The sequence below is a fragment of the Nicotiana tabacum genome, chromosome 4 (genome assembly GCF_000715075.1).
Source record: "Nicotiana tabacum cultivar K326 chromosome 4, ASM71507v2, whole genome shotgun sequence".
Taxonomy (NCBI): domain Eukaryota; kingdom Viridiplantae; phylum Streptophyta; class Magnoliopsida; order Solanales; family Solanaceae; genus Nicotiana; species Nicotiana tabacum.
In genome coordinates, this window is record NC_134083.1 from 12995338 (window position 1) to 13015955 (window position 20618).

At 36.4% G+C, this 20618-nt stretch overlaps 3 protein-coding genes across 3 annotated transcripts; 2 read left to right on the top strand and 1 right to left on the bottom strand.

Annotated features, from left to right (window-relative positions):
* Positions 1–229: 229 nt before the first annotated feature.
* LOC107770040 (zinc finger CCCH domain-containing protein 25) lies at positions 230–7334 on the top strand. The gene is made up of 5 exons (XM_016589299.2): positions 230–364; positions 696–902; positions 994–1103; positions 1280–1467; positions 5898–7334. Exons 2-5 carry the CDS (start codon positions 730–732, stop codon positions 6462–6464), a joined length of 1038 nt encoding a protein of 345 aa, XP_016444785.1. The 5' UTR covers positions 230–364; positions 696–729; the 3' UTR covers positions 6465–7334.
* Positions 7335–8937: 1603 nt separating this feature from the next.
* On the top strand, positions 8938–9408 carry LOC107770042 (uncharacterized). The gene has a single exon (XM_016589301.1). It carries the CDS (start codon positions 8938–8940, stop codon positions 9406–9408), a length of 471 nt encoding a protein of 156 aa, XP_016444787.1.
* Positions 9409–10797: 1389 nt separating this feature from the next.
* LOC107770039 (uncharacterized) lies at positions 10798–17424 on the bottom strand. Its single transcript, XM_016589298.2, has 10 exons — positions 17036–17424; positions 16538–16784; positions 16130–16364; positions 15767–15936; positions 14738–14880; positions 14410–14587; positions 13697–14276; positions 13288–13400; positions 11637–11880; positions 10798–11293 (listed from the first exon to the last, which is right to left on the bottom strand). The coding sequence occupies exons 2-10, from the start codon at positions 16723–16725 to the stop codon at positions 11066–11068; spliced, it is 2079 nt and encodes a 692-aa protein (XP_016444784.2). The 5' UTR covers positions 16726–16784; positions 17036–17424; the 3' UTR covers positions 10798–11065.
* Positions 17425–20618: the final 3194 nt, after the last annotated feature.

Here is a 20618-nt window from a genome sequence, read left to right on the forward strand (position 1 = left end):
ATTTTTTAAAATTATATATTCACTGAAATAGGGTAGGCGCATGTAAGACTAGTTAGTTTCCTCTCTTTTTAATAATATTTATATAGATTTATATAAACTAGTCTTAGGGTACGTGTTTTGCGCGTGTTTTTCACGTGAATGAATATTTTTTTTAAAAAATTACATAAATTAAATATTACTAAATAATATAATTGAATTATAGTATAGATATAGATTAGATTTAGCTTTCCTTACTTCTCTTTGGCCTTTCGTCTTTTTCTCGACAAAAGCTACTCAAGAACCCCGCGGATTAACAAGAAGGAAGCCATTCTGCTGCTCAGCTTCTGTTTTTGACAAAAAGCCAAAATCACGCCGTCGATAAGAGGTATCTTCTTCTCCCAGCAGCCACAGTTCTTACCTGGAGCTTAGATTCTTTAAATAAAAAACCTAGGGTTTCTATTTTTCCTTTCTTTGCTCCAACTCTTCTGTTTAATTAATTGAACTTGAAAAACGTAAACTTTTGGTTGATGAGTTTTCAATCAATGAATTGACGTTTTTATTTCTTTACCAGTTCATGCTCGTTATTCTATCAATATATCTTTGCGCTTTACTCACATAATGGCTTTACATAATCTCTGTAATATAAATCCCGCATTGCAATTACAATTACACTTTCTGCATTGCTAATCTGTGCTTAACTTTTCTCTGAACCAAAGGATCCCTTAGGGTTTGAGGAATTGGAATACTGCGATGAATCCGTTGACGCTAGTGAAGCGTATTCAGAATATTAATGCAAAAGAAGCATCTTTGGGGATCTCAGATGAAGCATCCTGGCATGCCAAATACAAAGACTCAGCTTACATATTCGTTGGCGGCATACCTTTTGACCTCACTGAAGGAGATCTCCTTGCCGTTTTTGCTCAGTAAGTCTTTTTACAGCTCTGAACTCTTAGTACTCATGCTTTGCCACTTTCCTTTCATCTAATAATAGAATGTCTCTTCGATGTTAATTAGGTACGGAGAGGTTGTTGATGTTAATCTCGTTAGAGATAAAGGTACTGGGAAGTCAAAAGGTTTCGCCTTTCTTGCATATGAGGATCAAAGGAGCACAACTCTTGCTGTGGGTATGTCTCCATCTCTCTCTTTCTCTCATTTTAAAGCTTCGATGTTAAAAAGAATTTCCAGTGCTAATATAAGTGATAAAAAGTGTCATTTCTTTAACTGCTAAGCTTTTGTATAAGATCACATAGTTCAACATATTTTGACTATCCAACGCACTTTTTTGGTATTGGACTTGCAGATAATCTAAATGGTGCACAAATTTTGGGGAGAATAATCAGAGTAGACCACGTTACCAATTACAAAAAGAAAGAAGAAGAGGATGAAGAGACAGAGAGGAAAAAGAGGGAGGAGCGAGGAGTCTGCCGTGCTTTCCAGAAGGGTGAATGCAACCGGGGAGCTGCGTGCAAATTCTCTCACGATGAGCAGGTTCTTTCTTAGTATTCCCTTTTGTTCTTGTATATCCTCTTGTTTCTTTATCTGTCATCTCCTTTATAATGTTATTATGATTTTATTTTGTGTTGTTATAGTAGTTTGGGAAGTGTCGTTACTTCTGAATTTGTACAATGCTTGTTGCTTGCAGTTTAGTTTGTGTAAATTGAGTTCAATGGCAATAGCTAGCCATATGCTGTTGGCTGGATGTATCGGTTGCAATGGCTCCTCTAAGCGTATGAGTGAACATTAGGGATGGAATACACACTCATATATCAAACTGTTTTGACTTTGACATGTGTACTGGGAGAATATGATCGAAAATCTCTTCAGATTTGTGATTCTAGATATCGTAGCATTTAGGTGGTAACATCCCCATGTTTATCGAACTTCAGTTATGCAATGTACTGAAACTCCCTTACTCATACTTTCACATATTTCTTGAGCAATCTGATGAATGTGGAATTGAGAGTTATCTGTCTTTCTGCACCAAAGGGTGTGGATAGCGGTCAATGAAGTGGAAGGAAAACTATGGGAGACCAAGATTCTAATTCAAGCAGAGGCAAAAAATGTTAAGTGATGCCTAAATTTAGTAGGCAGAGTTACCCGATAGTCTAGTACCTTTGCTGGTTAGAGGTAACAGGTACCCGGTGGTATAATCAAGGCCAGCACTAGCTGCCCAAGACACCACCGTTATAAAAAAAGGAAAGGAAAGATAGTTCTCTGCCTTTCGTTCCATAATCAGGGGTTTGTCTCATTAGCTCAATTCCATAATCAGGGGTTTGTCTCATTAGCTCATTAGGAAATCCAGCTATCTATCTTACGATCTTAGGCCTTTACTGCTGCTAATTTGTTTGTATACTGTAATCTTTTTCGGTTTTTGGTTAAGTAATGTGAATCTTATTGAAGTTGGAAGCACCAAGAACGTGGTACCTTGGTACAAACATGACTGGAATTCCTTCCCTTGGGAATATAGTCAATGACTTCCACTATGTTTACAGGATCATCTACAAGCTTTACATCACACGAATTACTTATACTGTAGGTATTTGAATTTTACAAAAGATAACAATAAAATTCTATCTTCAACACATCTATAGTTCCTCGCAATCCAACTGTCCAAAAGATATGTTAAGGAATGACTGTCCAAGCTTTTTGTTATTGTTGACCATTGGGATTATTTTTTCTGAACATAGAAATTATCCTTAATCTCTGAAGTTTCAGATGTTCCAAAACCCTAAGTTTGTTTAAAAACCTCTAGACTTCTCTTAGCTTCTTTCATTTGGAAGCATTCTCGCAAAAGTTAAAAGATTTGTTTAGTCTTATATGCGCTGTAGAATCTCTACCAGAAACCTTCTTATAGCTGGAAATACCCTAAAGTTTACCAAGCACTCAGTGGGATGTTATGTGTGGCAGAAGTGTGTGTTGCAGTGTTTTCAAAGCCCCTACGTGTTGAGGCTGTAAGTTGACAAGCTCTCTTGAGTGTGCCGCTATAATTGTTCCGAGATTAACAATTTCCTGGGAGACATTTTAGCTTATGAAATTGTTTTTATGTTGTTTTTTCTCGTTGTTATTGTTTTTGTGTTGTTTGTAGGATAGGTTAGTGTTTTTGACCTATCTTTGTACAAAGAAAAATCTCTCTTTGTTTTGCTGATCCAGTTTTCTTTCATTTGCGACATCTCCTTGCTCTTGTTTGCATTCTGTAATGAAATATTTCTTTGGCATTTGCTAGAAGAAAATAAATCTCGCTCTCTGTTTCTCTTCATAAAAATTCAAGAAGGCTGAAAACGGCAGACCTGCTCATTAATAAAATTACTTTTAACAAACCCCCCCCCCCCCCCCCCCCAAATCCAGATACCAGACAGCAGACGCAGCTTTAACTTAACCATGTGCCATAAATTACTGCTCAGATGAGAATGTGGAGTTGGAAGGAAGAAAGCGGTGAAAAATAATACTTGAATTTAGTGATGGGAAAAACTTCTGTCCTGATGGGTTGGATTATCCATTTTCTATATACAACCTCAGATATCAGAGTATCACCTTTGATTTCCAGTAAACTCTGATGCATTGCTTGTTTTGCTGGAGTTCTAGCCATGTTTAACTATGGGATATACACTCCACTTTGAGGCCTAGAATTTGAGAATGTCTGAGTTCAACCACATTAAAAGCGTCAAGACCTATTGGGTCTTTAAGCGCAAAGCTCAGCTGAAGTGAGTACTTCTTTAAAAAAGATACAATTAAAGAAAACTGAAAGTATATATGTAACTACAAACATTAATTATATGAATAAAGGAAATGAAAAATTTAACTGAAATACATAGAGAGCCCCTTAAATTTGGCTCCAAATTCCATTTTGACACCTCAACTTAAACTGTTTCCTATTAAACACTTAATCCCAACATAAACTGTGCCTATTAGGCCATCATCTAACCACCAGTAAACAAAAGTAACAGCGTGAAATCAAGCGCGATGACGTGGCAAAAACAAATAAATCAAATAACAACACCTGTATTTAACCCAAATAATATATTAACAATATACCCCCAAAAAAATATAAACTTTTTTCCTTCTCCACCTTGCCTCTCCCATCGTCTTCTTCTCTAAATGAACCCGTCCTAATCATCACTCTGCCCCTTTCTCTGTCAAATCTCTCTCACCAGTAAACTCTCTTTTAACCATTTTTTTCTATTATTTGTCTAAGAGAACGACAGTAGGTGAAGTTCCACATCGGTGCCGTTGACCCCTCTGGTTCCTCCGGCGAAAGCCCATCAATGTCATTTGTTTTAAAGCCATGATCATACTCCATTAATGGAGTCTTACTGGCTACTTTTCCGGTGGAACTTCCCAAGAAGTGTTTTTGTCCCAAAATAAGACGCCAACCCTTGAAGAAATTTATCCTCTATTTCAATTCTTTATCCTCTGTTATTTTTATTTTTCATTTTCAATTTCATCTGGGTATTATTATGTTGGTGTTTTGATTTCTTCTTTAATGAGAAATTTATAAATTACGAGCTTGAAATTGCGAATTTGGGTGTATCTGGTCTGGAATTGTTTGAAGAAGTTGTGGAGTTTTGATATTATGATGCGAAGTTTTGTTTCTAATGGTGGAGAGGTGGTGGAGTTCGGAGTGATTTTCACAGTGATAGTTCAGTGGGAGATGGAGGTGCTTATGCTGTGAAAGTACATGTGGAGGAATTGGCCAAAACGGTGGAGGTGAGAATGAGGTGGTGATGAAGACAGTGGCTATGGAGGTGGCGTGGTGGGGTGATATCTGCAGAGAAGCCAGATAAAGGAGATGGAAGAAAAATTATAGCCTAATCTTCAATTGGCACTCAATATTTTTTATCCACGTTCTCAAAAAGAAGTGTGATATACCCACTTTTCCACCTCAGCATTTGTGTCTAATAGGCACAATTTAAGGGGCCGTATATATATTTGGCCAAATTTAAATTTCTGATTCAGATACAAAGTGTAGTTTAAGTTTCTAATTCGACTTTTATGTCTATATTTCTTATAGGTTTGTAATTTTGTATTACTAATTGTTAGCATATTCATTCATAATGTATCTTTACTAATTAATATTCCATTTTGCCAACTATATTCATAATTTAGTGCAGTCCTCTTTAAGATGACCCATGGGTAATATGAGGTGCATGCCTGCACTGAAACGCCACCTAAGCGAGGCAAACTTTCACTCCTGTGCTACGCCTAGCTCAGACGAGCCTTTAACAAAACTGAGTCTGACAGTACTGTTAAACCTTTTTTTTTTTTTTTTGTGATTTACCAGGAAAGTGTTTGAGTAAATCCAGTATGACTTTTGCAAAGTCATCATGGACAAATAAATAGCTTAGCTGCTAGAAGACCATATGCCCATATCTATATTACTTAACTATTCCACCATGTTCTTCCAATATCTAATCCATAAACCCAACTACCTTGGCATGAAGAACGATTACGGTTTGAGGGTGTGTCTGTCTGTGTGTTGTGGGGGGGGGGGGTGGGGGAGTCCTGAGAACTTAGCATGGTTCTGAGAGCCTGATAGAAGGAAAAGATTCCGAGATGGGGGTGGGTTGGATAGTTTGTGCTCATAAATTAATCATTTCTGATTTCTCTAGTGGCCGGGGATATCCATTTTTTTTTTCAGTAGGTAGATATTCAATTTTAGTCACTTCTCAAGGAGGCGGAGAAGCAGCGTCCTTTTTGCCAAAATTGTCTGCAGATTCTTGTAAGCCTGACTAACTAATGCGATCATATGAGTTTCCAATAAAAATGAAACAGGAAAAAGCAGAACTTTCCTTTCTTATCGTGTTTTTTTAATCTATTGACCCTGTTTCTCCATTTGGAGTTTTCAGCTTTCTATAATTCAAAGATCTGAAGTTCGTATTTTATTTTTTTAGGGTATATAATCCTTTTCTTTTTGTCTTTAGAGAGCTGCAAACACAGGCTGGGGTGCTGAGGAAGATCGACAATCTAAGAGATGGTCGCATGACGGGTTTGAGGATTCTAAGAAGGATAAGAAATTTGGGCAATTGAGTCGGCCTCCACGGCCTGATCACCAGGAAAAGGTCAAAGTCTCTGATAAAGATCCAAGAAATTCTAAAGCAAGAATCAGTGATGTAGAAAGGCACTACGAGCAGAGAGATTTGAGTGCAAGAGATCATTATAAGATAGATATCGAGCAGCACAGGTCAGAGCTAAAAGGAAAGGATGGTAATTACAAAGAAGATCTGGATAGGTCACATGTGGAGAGAAGATCTAGGAGGTATGATGATGTAGGGAACTCAGGGGAAGATACTGAGAGAAAATCAAGAAAGCATGATGGTGTACCGACCTCAAAGGGATATGATAATAGGAGAGATGAAAGAAGAGAAAAAAGATATGAATCTGAATCTTATCATGCAGAAAAAAGAGATAGCAGGGACTGGGACAAACGAGCTCGCCTCCACCGTGATGGAAGAGATGAAGAAGATCGGAGCCAAAGACCACGTAGATAATGGTTGCCTGATTTAGGACTTTATCTCTAAGACTTGTGGAGGTACATAGATGACTGAATCGTACTAAGTTTGCAACTTCAGTTCCAATTCTGAGTACAATGCCTTATCTGACAGCCAGAGGTGATCGCCTAGGTTAAATGTGTTCGATCACATAGCTTAACAATGTCGGCACCAGTTTGGTTGTTTTTTATTGTGTGTGTGGGTTGGGGGGTGTTACATCAAGAAGCTGTCTCAGAAAGGGACCACTTAGTGCTCATAAGCAAAAGACCATTTGGAAAGCACCCGAATTTAGAAATTCATCACCCGAAATCTCAAGACTCTTGTGTGCTGTACTAAACAAGGGATTTTGGTTTTTAGCATCTCAAATATTTCAGTTCAATTACATGTGCTTGCTGGAAGGATACAAGTGCCCATTTGCCCATTTGTCTTCATTTTGAATTAAAAAAAAGCAATTTTCAGATCTTGAAATCTTCCATTTCATTTGATTTGATCTTTTTAAATTTCCATATATTTTGTTCTGGCTATTTTGATGTAATGTCAAACTCTACATGAGCGATGTACAGGCAGGGTGATATGCTTTTGTTGTTGGCTATATTCTAAAAATCAAAGGAAAAAGGAGGAAAAGCTTTGGTAGTCCATCTACACTGCTGAGAGGAAATCCTTATTCATGGTATGCGTTGCCTTTTGGTGGGCTTTGGCAAGCAGCTGATTACAAGAACATCTATTGATTTGAACTAATGACCACGGTATGAAATTCTAATGTTGTTAGCTTTATAGTTACCAAGAATTAAGAAATTTATGGATTTTTTTTAATGTAATTAGACTCTGTTCTGATTATCGTAATCTCTCTCAGCTGTTATTTTTCTTCAATTTTAAGACCGAAACCTTATAATGGTTTAGTTCTAATTTTATCCAATGTCCTCGAAAAGTAACAAAAATGGTTTGGTAGTTCGCTCGTAGCATGAAGATTGAAGAGTTGAGTGAGTATTACTTAATCAATTTTGTTAAATGATCTAATGCGGAGTACATATAGGACCTTGCTTTCTTAAAGCTGGATATATTCCTTTCTAAGTGCTCGTTTGGACGTAAGAAAAATTTCACTTTTTTTTCGAAATTTTTTCATTTTTTTCCGAAATCAGTGTTTGGCCATAAATTTTCAAATTTTCATTTGAAGATGGATTTTGAATTTTTTTTGAAAATTTACTTGTTTTTCAAAATTTTCATTAAGATCATTCACAAAACTTCAAAACAACCCAAAATTATATTCATGTCCAAACACAACTCTAGTTTTCAAATACTAATTTTTTTTCATATTTTTTCCGGAATTTTACAATTCTTATGTCCAAACGCCCACTAAATCTTTCCCGATACCTTCCAAGCACAAACTCGAATTTGAATTTCAAATTGACGGGTTAGTTTTGTGGGTCCGTCCTCTCTTGGTCGTTGGGTTTAATTTAGTTTGGACATTTTCTCACAGCACATCAAGGGTTGAAGACAAAATCGTGAGTTTCAAGGACCCGGATTTCATAATAAATCGATCTGCCGAAAAGATGTAGCCAAACACATGTAATTGTTGATCAGAGGCGGATTCAGAATTTAAATTTTATGGGTCTAGCTTTTAAAATTTTTAGCACTGAATTCATTGTATTATTAAAATTATGGGTTCAACAACAATTAACTGAAATCCCACAAGGGCGATCTGAGGAGGGTAGTGACTAGTGAGTACGCAGATCTTACCCCTACCCCGAGGGAGTAGAGAGGTTATTTCCGAATGACCCTCGGCTCAAGAAGACGAAAAGAGACAAATACACTATACTCCATGTCAAAATCTAATAATTATTACAAAATTTAGTAAATTTTTTACATATAAATCCATACTCCATGTCAAAAGTGTTAGTTGACTAGTTAAAGACACAAGGGGAATGAGTTTATCGTACTCATAAATAACTTGTAGTTTCTGTATGAATTTTGCAATTATTTAGTATCTATAAAAGAAAAAGAAACATCACTTGGCTTGGTGAGTTTCAAGCCACGATTGAATGGAAAAAATGCGCATCCCGTATTTACACCAAATCATACTAATTTATTATGGTTAAATGATAATGTGAGAGCTACAGTTTAATGATAATAATGTGGATGAAGCCATATATCATATGTTCATTCACTTGGTGTAAACATCATAAATTTTACCCGTTTGAATTAAGAAGATTATCACAAGCAATCCTAGGAGAGCATGATATTGTCTCCTGGTCTAAACTAATAACCTCGTTTTCCCTAAGAATCAGCTGAATTTGACACTGTGACACCATATCCTCCCAACAAACCTTCCACTATACTCTCACATATATCCAGCTCTCTCTTTCACATGTGTTAGTACTCTTTCCCTTTTCTATATATTTACGTAACACATGCATTTTACTACTACATAAATTCTCCAGATTTACATAATATAAAGTTACAAATTTAACTAACCATGAGCCCTCCATTGAAGATCAACAGGGACTCTTGTCACATCAAGAAACCATCATTTGAGCAGCAACAACGCAATCCAGTTATAATTTACACTCATTCTCCCAAAATAATTCGTACCCATCCACGTGATTTTATGGCATTAGTCCAAAAACTCACTGGCTTTTCTCGTTCGGAAAAAGACCTCTCATCTTCGCCTAAGTCCGAGCCAAATAATTACCATGATTACAATGGTAACAATGATTTTAAAGGTGGGGTTTTTGCGAATGTTGAAAATAACAGCATCAGTTACAATAATGCAGGGAATATCCAGTTGGTTAGTGAAATTAAAGATACAAATAGTGAAAATGATAATCATAATGATTTTGGAGATATTACTGATCAAGCTGATTTTTTGTGCTCAGCTCAATCACTCTTTAATTACACGGATTCCTTGTTCTTCATGCCCAGTATGAAGGAGTTTCCAGATTATTGAGATGGATTTTTGAAATTTTGTATTAGAACTATTACTCTTTTATTAGTAGTATTATAGTTCTTCTTTTTTGTTTTCTTCTTCAGTTGTGATCACCCTTTTAATTTGAGGGGAACTTTGATGAGTTTGAAGTTGGTAGTTTTGATATAATGAAAAGAATAATACTTTTCATTACATTCTTCTGTACTTGCTTTTTGTGATATGGAATTAATAATATCTCTCTCTCATTCTTTGTAAGCCGAGACTTTTTATGGTTTATATACACTAGGTAGTTATAGCACGGGCCTGATAATGTCGAAGCTGAAACATTTATTTTTGATTAACATAATATTGATACGAAATTGCAGATAATAAAAGTTGATGCATGAAAATCACATTTCATATTCTTCTAATGGTATCATCAAGCGGCGCAATGGAAGTTTGAAACTGTATCTGTGCCACCTTTCCTTTATTTTGTACTTCTTTTTTTCCAAGTTGGCATCTTCTTGTAGAGTTGCGCTCAGTTTGTTAAGCTCTAGACTAAGATGGTATATTGTTCGAGAGACTTAAACTTGAATGAAGAAAGGTCTAGCACTCACTACATAAATTAAGCCAATGGTTCGCCAGAGGGAGAAAGAAAAACAAAGATAGAAGCATCAGCAAAAATAATAAGGAACTCAATACATTTGTTTACTCAGTACTTAATAAATTATCGACATGGTAATAAGTTCATTATTTGAGCTGAACATAAGGATGTGGGATATACGCAGCCCAATGCCCTTGTAACTCTTTTCTAATGATGAGCCGTACATAAATATTTTTATTACTATCATTTTTACCTACAAATTATGAGAAGTTTTGGGGTGTATGTTGCATTCTTTTCTTGTGACTGAAAATATTTATACTTCAGCTTCGTGATTGTTTCTCCTAACTTTTAAGGGGTCGTTTGATACGCGAACTAAATTATTCCAGGATTATAATCTCATTACTAATTTATAACACATGAGATGAGATAAGATGTGATATAATGAATTAAACCGGAGATTAAATTACCTTTGGTTGGCGGTATATACCAGGATAAATTTATACCTTCAAGTCTCCAACCAAAGGTATAAATTTAATCCCAGACTTAATTAGGATAAATTTATACCTCATACCAAACAAGGTATAAATTTAATCCTACATCTTATCTCACCTTATACCTCATACCAAACGACCCCTAAGGTTCTAATAATGAATTCCACTTCAATTTTCATACTTAAATGGGTTCTTCGACTTGAACAAAAATCAAGAATTATCTAAAGAAGAATTTCCCCTTAGTAATTGTTATTGCCAAGGAGCTTGAACCTCCTAATTTCTATACCCTGAAAGAGAAACTAACTCTACCTTGAACAAGACAAGCTATGGATTTCATTAAAAGCAGCATCATTGATTTCTACAATAAGCTATTGCTATATCCCTTGGAAGATTGGACAAAGCAATATAGTACTTCATGGGCAGTAGGATACAACAGACCAAGTTTCCAATCCCCAGAGGCAATGATACATAACCAACAGCAGACATTAATGGAGACCTCAAGGCCAATCCGATTTCTTCTTTAATTACTTTTTCATATAACACAAATTTACAGTCACAGGAGACTCTAGGATGATGGATATTTGTTTATGTACAAAAAATTTCATCATCTCTTCTTTTTGTCTTCTTTGGCTCTTTCAAGAACTACAGGAGCTGCTGGGATACTGAACCACCACTCCCTTAGTCTCCTAGCCCATCTTTCTGTGCTTGCTTTCCGAAGAGGTGAGTATCTTGTGAAGAGTTCCAGGAAACTCAGAAGGATTATGTATCTCGTAGGTAAGAATGCCATAACTAGTGCCGAGACCAAAAGAGCACCCACTAACTTCTCGCTTGCCTGAAGAATAACAGGGAAAAGATGTAGGTTCAATTAAATTATCTAAGTCCAAATAACAATGCGACTACTGTTAGTCAAGCAAAGACATATTATTTCAAACTCCTATCACTAGATCAACTCTGTAATGTGAAGGAAACATCCAGGATGCCTCCTTGTGCATCCTGAATCGGCATAAGCAGCAAACCGAAGTTTTCAGATAAATGAGTTTTCACCATCAACCAAAGATGGTTCAGTAACCACAAGACTAGATATCTCATGACAGTAGGGAATCTCCATTTAACTAGCAACTTGACTAATAAGATTGCTCTCGTCATAGAAGGAAAGAACTAAAATTTGCACAAACCTGTGGGAAGATGGACAAAAGTAACGCGCGGAACTTGAGAAGAACGATGTTTCCGTCCTGTATCACTTCTTCAGCTTGAGATATTGCAGTTTGGACAGCCAAAAGTTGCTCCATGGCATTCATTGGTGGTGGAGTTATTACTTTTAGTTCATCAACTGTCTTGCCTTGACATAAACAGCGAGTTATTACCAAAAAGACAGCAAAAAAAGTGAGCAGTAGTGCAAAGGCATAGCACAGCCATCCCCTGCAACCAACAAAAAGAGAAAGAAAGAGGTGGGCATCAGTGAAATTTTTTCAACCACCATATTTTAAAGAAATTTCATCCATGCAAGGGAATGTACAAGGAAAAACAGAATCCAGAGCATCAAAAGGCAGCAGGTCAAAAGAAACTATCAGACCGCCTTTTAGTTGGGAATGCCACATATCAAGGAGAGAGAGAATTTTTTTTTTTGAGAACCAAGGTGTTTCTTAGGACTTTAAAAGAATGAATAACTACAAGTATCTAGTAGGACAGAAAAAAATTTGATAAGCCATAAAATCCTGAGCATTCAGTTGCTTTTCAGTTTCCTATGTTCAAGGGCTAATATACAGATGATCCAGATAGGCTTTGATCCTTTCATATATAAACCCATGTCACAAGTATTTTATCAATAGTTGGGATTGACATACTTGATGAAAGCAATTACAATTAAATAACTGTTACATGATAGCGACAATGATGAAGAAAGAATTAAAAGATCATTATTCATTTCACTTGTATTTTTATGTAAGAGAGAATACTACCATGGTGTATATTAGTTGGCAAATTTCTGTGGGTAACTAGGGTTGAGTAAATGAACAACTCGCATGCTTTTGACACAGCATGGTGGTCAATGGAGGTTAAATCACATGAAATTAGAGCAATGGTATGCAATTGAACCTTTTTATTTTTTGGGTGTAAACACAGGGATGTAACTGGTGTAAATCTGTTTTTTTGGTTCCCTGAGTTTTGCATAGGAGTCACCAACACTTCTGTAATTATGCATCTTCTGGATGCTAGTATTTTTTGAGAAAGGTAATGGTAAGAAGAATGGTCTCTTGTCATTACATTCCACCAAAAGCACTCAGACCCAAATGATATCCGCCTGAATTTACTTAGCTAAGAAACATAAAACTACAATCTGCACAGAAAACATAATACTCACACCGACTCCAATAAAAACCTGAAAAGTGCAGCTTTCAAATTTGGAGAAGGTGAAACAATCAGCAAGAGTCTCACTGTTCTGAGTCAAGGGAGAAAAATGTGGCATAAAAGCATACCGCTTACAATATACCTAAATTTAGGGATAAGAGATGGCAGTGGACTTTTTATCAGACAAATTATGCTAATTAGCTAAGAGAACAATCAGCCTTCTTTGCAGAAATCCAAGGAGAAGATTGCGTCCACCCCCCACCACCCCTCCACCCCCAGCTAGAAGCACTTCACGGTATAACCCCTTTTGCTGAGAGAGAAAAAACACTAAATCTGAAGAAGCAATCAGCTATTTAGAGAATACACCAGACAATCGTAGGTTGATGATAAAGTGGAGTGCCAAAGAAAATCACATGCATATAAGTCCTTTCCTTTATGATGGCCCATTACACAGATAAGATTAGCCAACTACCAACTTACCTGACAATAATGTATGAGAAAACCGAGCAGAAAATCATAGACTTAAAAGGGTCTTCCCAGTAAGCCAGAAAAAGAATCCAATTTCCAAGCTGCATCATAGGAGAGAGCAACTCCTGCATGTCAATGAATCTTAAGGATTAGTATGAGAGGTAACTCATGCAGATTAAGATACAGCTCACCAAGAAAGGAAAAAAATTAATTGTAAAGAGATTCCAATGGTCCTATCCAAAAGATTGAGCTATGAGAAGGCGACTTCATAAAATTTTGTAAACGGGAAGACAACAAGCATGTCAAATAGCAATTAGTAGATCCACTCGCAATTTCTCAATAAAATGGGAAAAGATTGTATCCAATTTATCCTCTTTGACCTTTCTATTTATTTCGAAGCCACTGTAGCTGTTAATAATACCTTCATCACTGCCAAGTTGGTGTCAAGACCATCAACTTTCACTCCATCTACTGTAGCTTGTGCTTGCACTACTTTTTTATAGTTGCTTCTGGATTCCTTAACTGCTCTTTCCAAGGGAGTCATCTCCCCCACAGCAATTTCACCCACAACAATTCCTGTCTCATTAGGAACATGAGAACTTGTTCCGAAAACAAAACCCAGGTTGGAAGCCAAGGCTGAAGCCGAAATTGAGTACATTCTGTTTTTAGGTTTGGGAGAGTTTGTCCGCTCCAATTCCCTCACAGTTGACCTATTTGCAATTGTTTCTAGTATAAGGTCTCCCCCAGGAAGCTGATCACATACATTGAACATAAGAAGATCCTCATAACAAAGTGGATGTTTAGCGCTCATATCCTTCAGAGCTTGTACTCGCAATATACCAAATATAGCTTTCAGAAGCACCTCATCACGCTCTATTCCAGTAATCTGGAACTTAAGTATGAATTGATGCACATGTAGAACTTCCCGAATAATTGCTAACCAATAATCACGGCGTGTATGTCCTTTAAGCTCAGGAAACTCCATTATAACAGGTTCTGACCTACAATATTTTCAGCAGACCATTAACAAGTTTGCAGGCCGCTTGAACTAGAAAATAGTCTTAATAGAAGAAATACATTAGATTTTGTAGAGAAGTATGACCCACATAGGAGTCATCATGTGTCATGCCTTACAAGGAAACTGATTTATACAAGACTGCTTTATCAAAGAGTCTTGTGCCCCATGGTCCAGTTAGCTCCGGTTTAACAATCTGGTTTAGATCATCTGACAGATCATATATCTTTGCCTTGTCGTAAGACACAACACGAAGTGCCTCAAAGTAGACAGCATGATTTGTGAAAGTCAGCCGACCTGAAAATTACATATACATGGCCATGAAATATATCAGAAAAGCTAATAGATGCATGTAATCTGCTCAAATTCCAAGTCTGATATCATTCCTTTCTGCTCCGAAGATAAGAATTTCAAGCAATAAAACCATCGCTATCCACAAAAACATACCAGGCCATGCCGAAATTCCCACGTGTTCAAGCACCGGCTGGGTTGTCACAGTGCCATCCAGCTCCAGAATTTTCTCCCCTCTTGCTGCACGTAAGGCAGAAAGATGGGACGACTCAGACTGGCTCTTAAATTTTTTAATAGCCCTGAAAAAGTTCCCAAACAAGCAACATTCTCAACCGAGGATTATGGATGGCCTGCTAATAAGAATGCTGTAAGGAACACTAAAGCAAAGATGCATTCTGAATCTCATCACTTCAATTCAAAGTTACTAGAAAGACCACTACAATCACCACTCCGATAAGATTACCTAACAATAATAAACTACAGAACACCCCAATGCAAGCACACATAGGCTGATACGATAATCTTCCGTGTCAAACCACCCATGCTACTACGTTTCAGACTAGTACTCCTCTCTCAACTGGAGCTTAGGCAAGACATAAATGATAGCAAAAGAAGCTTATAATCTATTATTTAAGCATTCCACTAGACAAAGTGGAAGGAACACAGACAGGGGGGGAGGTCTAATTGGGGAGTTGGAGGAAAAACGGAAAATGATAATCATTGTGAGGGACCTTTCCAACTCAGTCTCTAATGTACTTTATTATACAGAGTATATAATTACATATCTACTTGCTGCACTTAACACCATACCACCGAGGGTAACTGCATTATGCTCAGAAATTGGCAACATAAATGCAGTTTATATAGTACCTAACGCATGTAGATATATCATAACGGGGCTAAACAGCATTATGTGATCCCTTAGTTAATTCGAGCACCTATGTTATGTGTTGGGATAAATATAGACGTCTGAGCTATTTGCCTCGATTATATTACCCAGGTTAGAAATGAAAATCTATCACTAGAACCTATGATCTAATTTTTGTTTAAAAAATAGTATGATCTGATAAGTCAGTTGGAAGATGAACCACAAACAGAGGCCAGCACAAGCACAGAAATAAATAAAACTCGAAAAGCATTTAACTCAAATTTTTGCAAGTAATAAAGCGCTAAAGTTGGCAGTACCTTTCCAAATTAGTCAGGTACTTATCATAAACTGAGAAAAGAAGTCGACCCCCTGTTGACGACGTAAGCACACCGAAAATGCTATCAGTAACTATCACATTGGCAATTATAGGAACTGCTGAAGCAATACGGGAAAAAGCCTCTGAGCCAGCAGTGACGTCTTCATCCATCTATAATTAAATGAAATGTCAGATAACAACCCAGATGAGGGAGAACAACAAGCATCGAGTAACTAATGGACCAGGCAATGATTTCATGAATAAAGTCCGCACTATAAACTAAAGTTCAGTTGTTTTCAACAACTTATGTGACTATAAAACTGTTCTGTAGAATGAAGGAAAACACGGAAGAGTAGTTTCATACACTGGCGAAAGGCTGGCTAGAAGCTGCTGGAAACTCCCATGCAACCATCATGTCAAATGTAAGGCGTCGAAACAGTTTGTCGCCAAGGTAACCATTTACTTGTATAGACAAGGCAAGAGCCCTGAAGCAACAGTATTCCAAAAAGTTCCTAGCATACTGAGATTTATGCTTTATGGAATCAGAAGCCTCTGCATCAAAGTTTTCTTGAAGTTGACTCATGGAAATATCAAGGATTCTGCATACAAATTCAGATTTTGGTTATTCAAATAGAACTCGACAACCAACTCAATGCTTTTGTCCCTGCTAAATGCATCCATCAGCTCAATTACACTGACTCTGTAGACGCAATCAATATCGGCAAAGATTACTAAATTATGTTTGAAAGACAGGAAAGAACAAGAAGCTTACTTTGAGCATTTTCGGATAACGACATTTGCAACAGGAGATAGCTCAGGCAACCAGTTCTTGCCAGTGGATGAAGAGCCCATCTCCTCTAAATCTTCATCAAGTGAACTCGGGTTTTTTGTCAACCATTTAAATGACCCATCTTTAACCAAACCCTCCAGCATATTTCTGGTTTTGCTAACCATAGCCATTTTAAAAAAAAAATCCTTTTTCAGATCATTTACCAATAGGAGGTCGCCCACTTAAATGCCTACACAATAAATACAACCATCAGGATTTGTCTACAAAATTACTTCGTTCACCGTTTGTGGGTACCGAGAATCAATATATCATAGTTAAAGATTAATTATTGAAACTCTAGCAAGTATTACAGCGATGTGCACCAATTTCTTTGCTACGGGTCCGACTCAATTAAGTTAAAAGGGTTTCTACTAAACCCTTGACAGATAACGCCCAATAATATTCTCAGTTTGAACATCTAGCTGAGTAAGGATCAGATACCTGTAAAACAAAGGCAGCAGTTCCGAAATTAAAAGTCTCAATCAGAAATGGGGGAAGTCAGTCAACAAATTGGGCTTTGTATTATGTCCACCGCCTCAAAATATCCTTGTACTTTTGATAATAAGAGATAGAGACAGGAGATAAATGAGTGTGCGTGTCTTTTTGTAGATGAAAAGAGACAATATCAGTCAGATCGAAAATGGTGTCGTGTTGTGGGAGTTAAAATCTGAGATGAAACAGAGAGCAAAGCAACTGCTATCTACTGTTTGCTGGTATGAACCACACAGATAAAAGGGAAAGTAATCTGGGACTCTCGACTCTAGAGGAAGTTTTATCTTCACCGCTTTCCCACATTTTCCCTTTCTTTGTTTTCTTTTTTCCTTTTTCCCTTTTGTTTTATCGTTCCCATTTGTATAATATTTGGTTTAAGTTTGAAAAAAGGTTATTCGGAAATTTGATTCAGTTGTTTTTAAACATGAATGTCATTAACAATAATTAAAATTTTGGAAGTAAAAAATATTATATCACTTGAATACTACTCAATCCAGTTTTTAAAACTTTAAATTTTATTTTATATTAAAGTTGAAATAATTAATCTGATTGTAAAATAAATACTACTAATATTTGATACGTTGTGAAAACTAGTAACTGATGTTTGCGTCAAGATACACCGTATATATCACATGATTCACATCTCATGACGCATTTTTCTCAAATCCTTTTTATGTGTAAGAGACTAGTTGTGTTTGACAATGTTGATCTACTTATCCACATTCTTTTGCTCTCTTTATAGGAGTAGTAGGTTTTTTTTTGGGTGTAGAAAAAGATTATAGTATTACTTAATCAAATGTCATGACAAAATGTAAAGTCGTAGCGTACCAGTTGGCCAATATGTATTGTTGAGTCAAATTTGTAAATTATCACACATTATTGTACACTCAAACTACTCCTTCCTTCCTCCACTGTCTTTTTCAGATTCACTTATTTCTTCTATTACTCTCTCCGTTTCAATTTATATGAACATATTTCTTTTTTAGTCCGTGTTAAAAAGAATTATATTTTTCCTTATTTGAAAATAATTTACCGTTATGCAATATATGTGCCTCATTTTATACCACAAGTTCAAAAGTCTTCACTCTTTTCTTAAACTTCGTATCCAGTCAAATAAGTTCATATAAATTGAAACGAATGAGTATATATTATGTATGCTTTCTTGCAATTTCTTTTGAAAATTGTACTCCTACTTTCTTTCGTCAAATCTTCCAAGTCATTTTTGTGCTTACTCCATCAATCTCTTTATATCACTCTCTTCCCAGTCTTGGATCCACATGATGGGAATGCTCAAGTTTTTAGTCAGAATTGTTAGGTCTACACAAATAGCTCTCAGGATGATTTTGCATTTTTGTCATTGCTTGTCCTGTGGTCAAAATTTTTAGTTTAACAATTGTTTCCCTTTGCTTTGTCTTATGGACAATATTTTACCTTAAAATTCTGCCCATGCAACGAGAGTCAAAAGTTAAACCGCTAAAATAAGTATCATATTTCTGCGGTTTTTTGCTACTTTTGTCATAGAAATGACATGGGGTGGCCACTTTATACTTCACTTTTTAATGTATATCCATTTTTTAAATGTAGTGCAAAAATAGCCGGTTGTTGTTAAAAGCAAAATGGTCTCGTAGCTACTTAAACTTGCGCCAAATTGCTAACTCGGTATGCAAACTTATATATTTCCCATTTTAACACTCTAACTCCGATATTTGTTAACTAATAAACCACTTTGACCGTTGACTATGCCTATGTGGAGGCAACATAGCTGACATGGCCAAATTGTGTGCACACCACACTGAAAAAGCGCGTGAGTGTAATACTATAATGGAAAAAGTATTTTAAAAATATAAATAATGAAAAGATAACAAAAAGAAAAAAATTAAAGCTTCCTCGATTCCTCCCAGCCCACTTCGTCCTCCTTCCCCATTCCCATTTCTTTAGTTTCATATCCCATCCCCCAATGATCCAATTCTATCTCGTCCCCATCCCCTTTTCATTATTAATTTTTACTTTGAAAATGATTAATCTTGTTCTATTGAGTACAAGAATGCAGAAGAAGAAAGATAGTAAAGGTTATCCACACAACTCAATGTCGGCAAAAGAAAATCTCTGATGATGGTGCCGAAGAAATTTTTCTGGTCGTTACTCCTTTCTTTTTCTTTCTTTAAATTTTTGTGGCAGAGGATATTGAATTGGGTTATTTTTTATTTGTTTGGTCTGGGCTTGGTGGGAAGGATGTTTAATGGAATGGTAATTAGGGGTTTTGGGCGAAAATAATGACTAGAAATTCAGAGACATTTACCAGTGACTTCTCCAGCCAACTCGAGTTTTTCGGTGGTCTATTAGTTCCTTAGATTTGGGGCTTGGTCGAAGGCTTTGCCGGCAACAACTCCTTTTACTGGGGGGGGGATGACTGAGGGGGGAGTTCAGTGATGAAGATGACATGAAATTTTAATATATTATGGCAAGTAATAAATAGTCTAGCATATGATGTGTTGACATGTCACCGCAATTGATATACACGTGTTGTTGGATGTGTTTCTTAGTACTCAATCTGTCAAGTTGGAATGTTCAAATGGAAAATGTATAAGTTTGTGTATCGGGTTAGCAATTGGGCACAAGTTTAAGTGGCCACGAGGCCATTTTGCCTTGTTAAAATGAAAAAGGTATTGCAGATTTCTGGAAAAAGGAATCTCATCTTACCACATCCAAAGAATGAGGGGTGAAATTCAAAAATAGCCCGTAATTAAAAAATAGCCACACTTTTAAAAGTAATCAAAATTTAGCCACTTTTCATGTAAAGATAAATTTGAACAAAAATATTGTTCAAAATCCGAAAAATATTCCAACATAATATACTGAAGTTCGAATTTTTTACATGTGAACTTCGAGCATAATGTACTGGAGTTCCAGCATAATATACTGGTCCATCATAATATGCTGGAAGTTCATACACAGATGCTCCAATCTCCAGTATATTATGCTGGAACTTTTCGTGTGCTGGAGTTCCAACATAATATGCTGGAAGTTTATACACAGGTGCACCAATCTCTAGTATATTATGCTGGAACTTTCTGTGTTGCAGCAAAATAGTGGCTATTTTTCAATGACTTTGCAAACGCTAACTATTTTTTAATTACCAGTCCGAAAACTGGCTAGCCCGTGCTATTTTTACAAGAATGAGAGAACCCATATCTCTCTTTTGCCTCGTTTTACAGAGTGAAATGGTTCCCATCAAAGGTCTCATGTTTGATTCTCAGGCTACCCAGATGGTCTAACTGGATTAATATGCAATATAGTACATTTTTACCAAGGTTGTATAGCATATATGATGCATTTCTGAACTATATGAATGCTTATTTTTTGAACAAACTACGAGTTAGGTTTCAAGTTCACTTGCAGCGCACGCATGCAATTCACTTACAGCTAGGGGTGTTCATGAAACCCGAAAAATCGAACCAAATCGAAAATCGAACCAAACTGACCAAAAAAATCGATACTTTTTAGGTTTGGTTTGGTTTGGTTTTGAATTTTA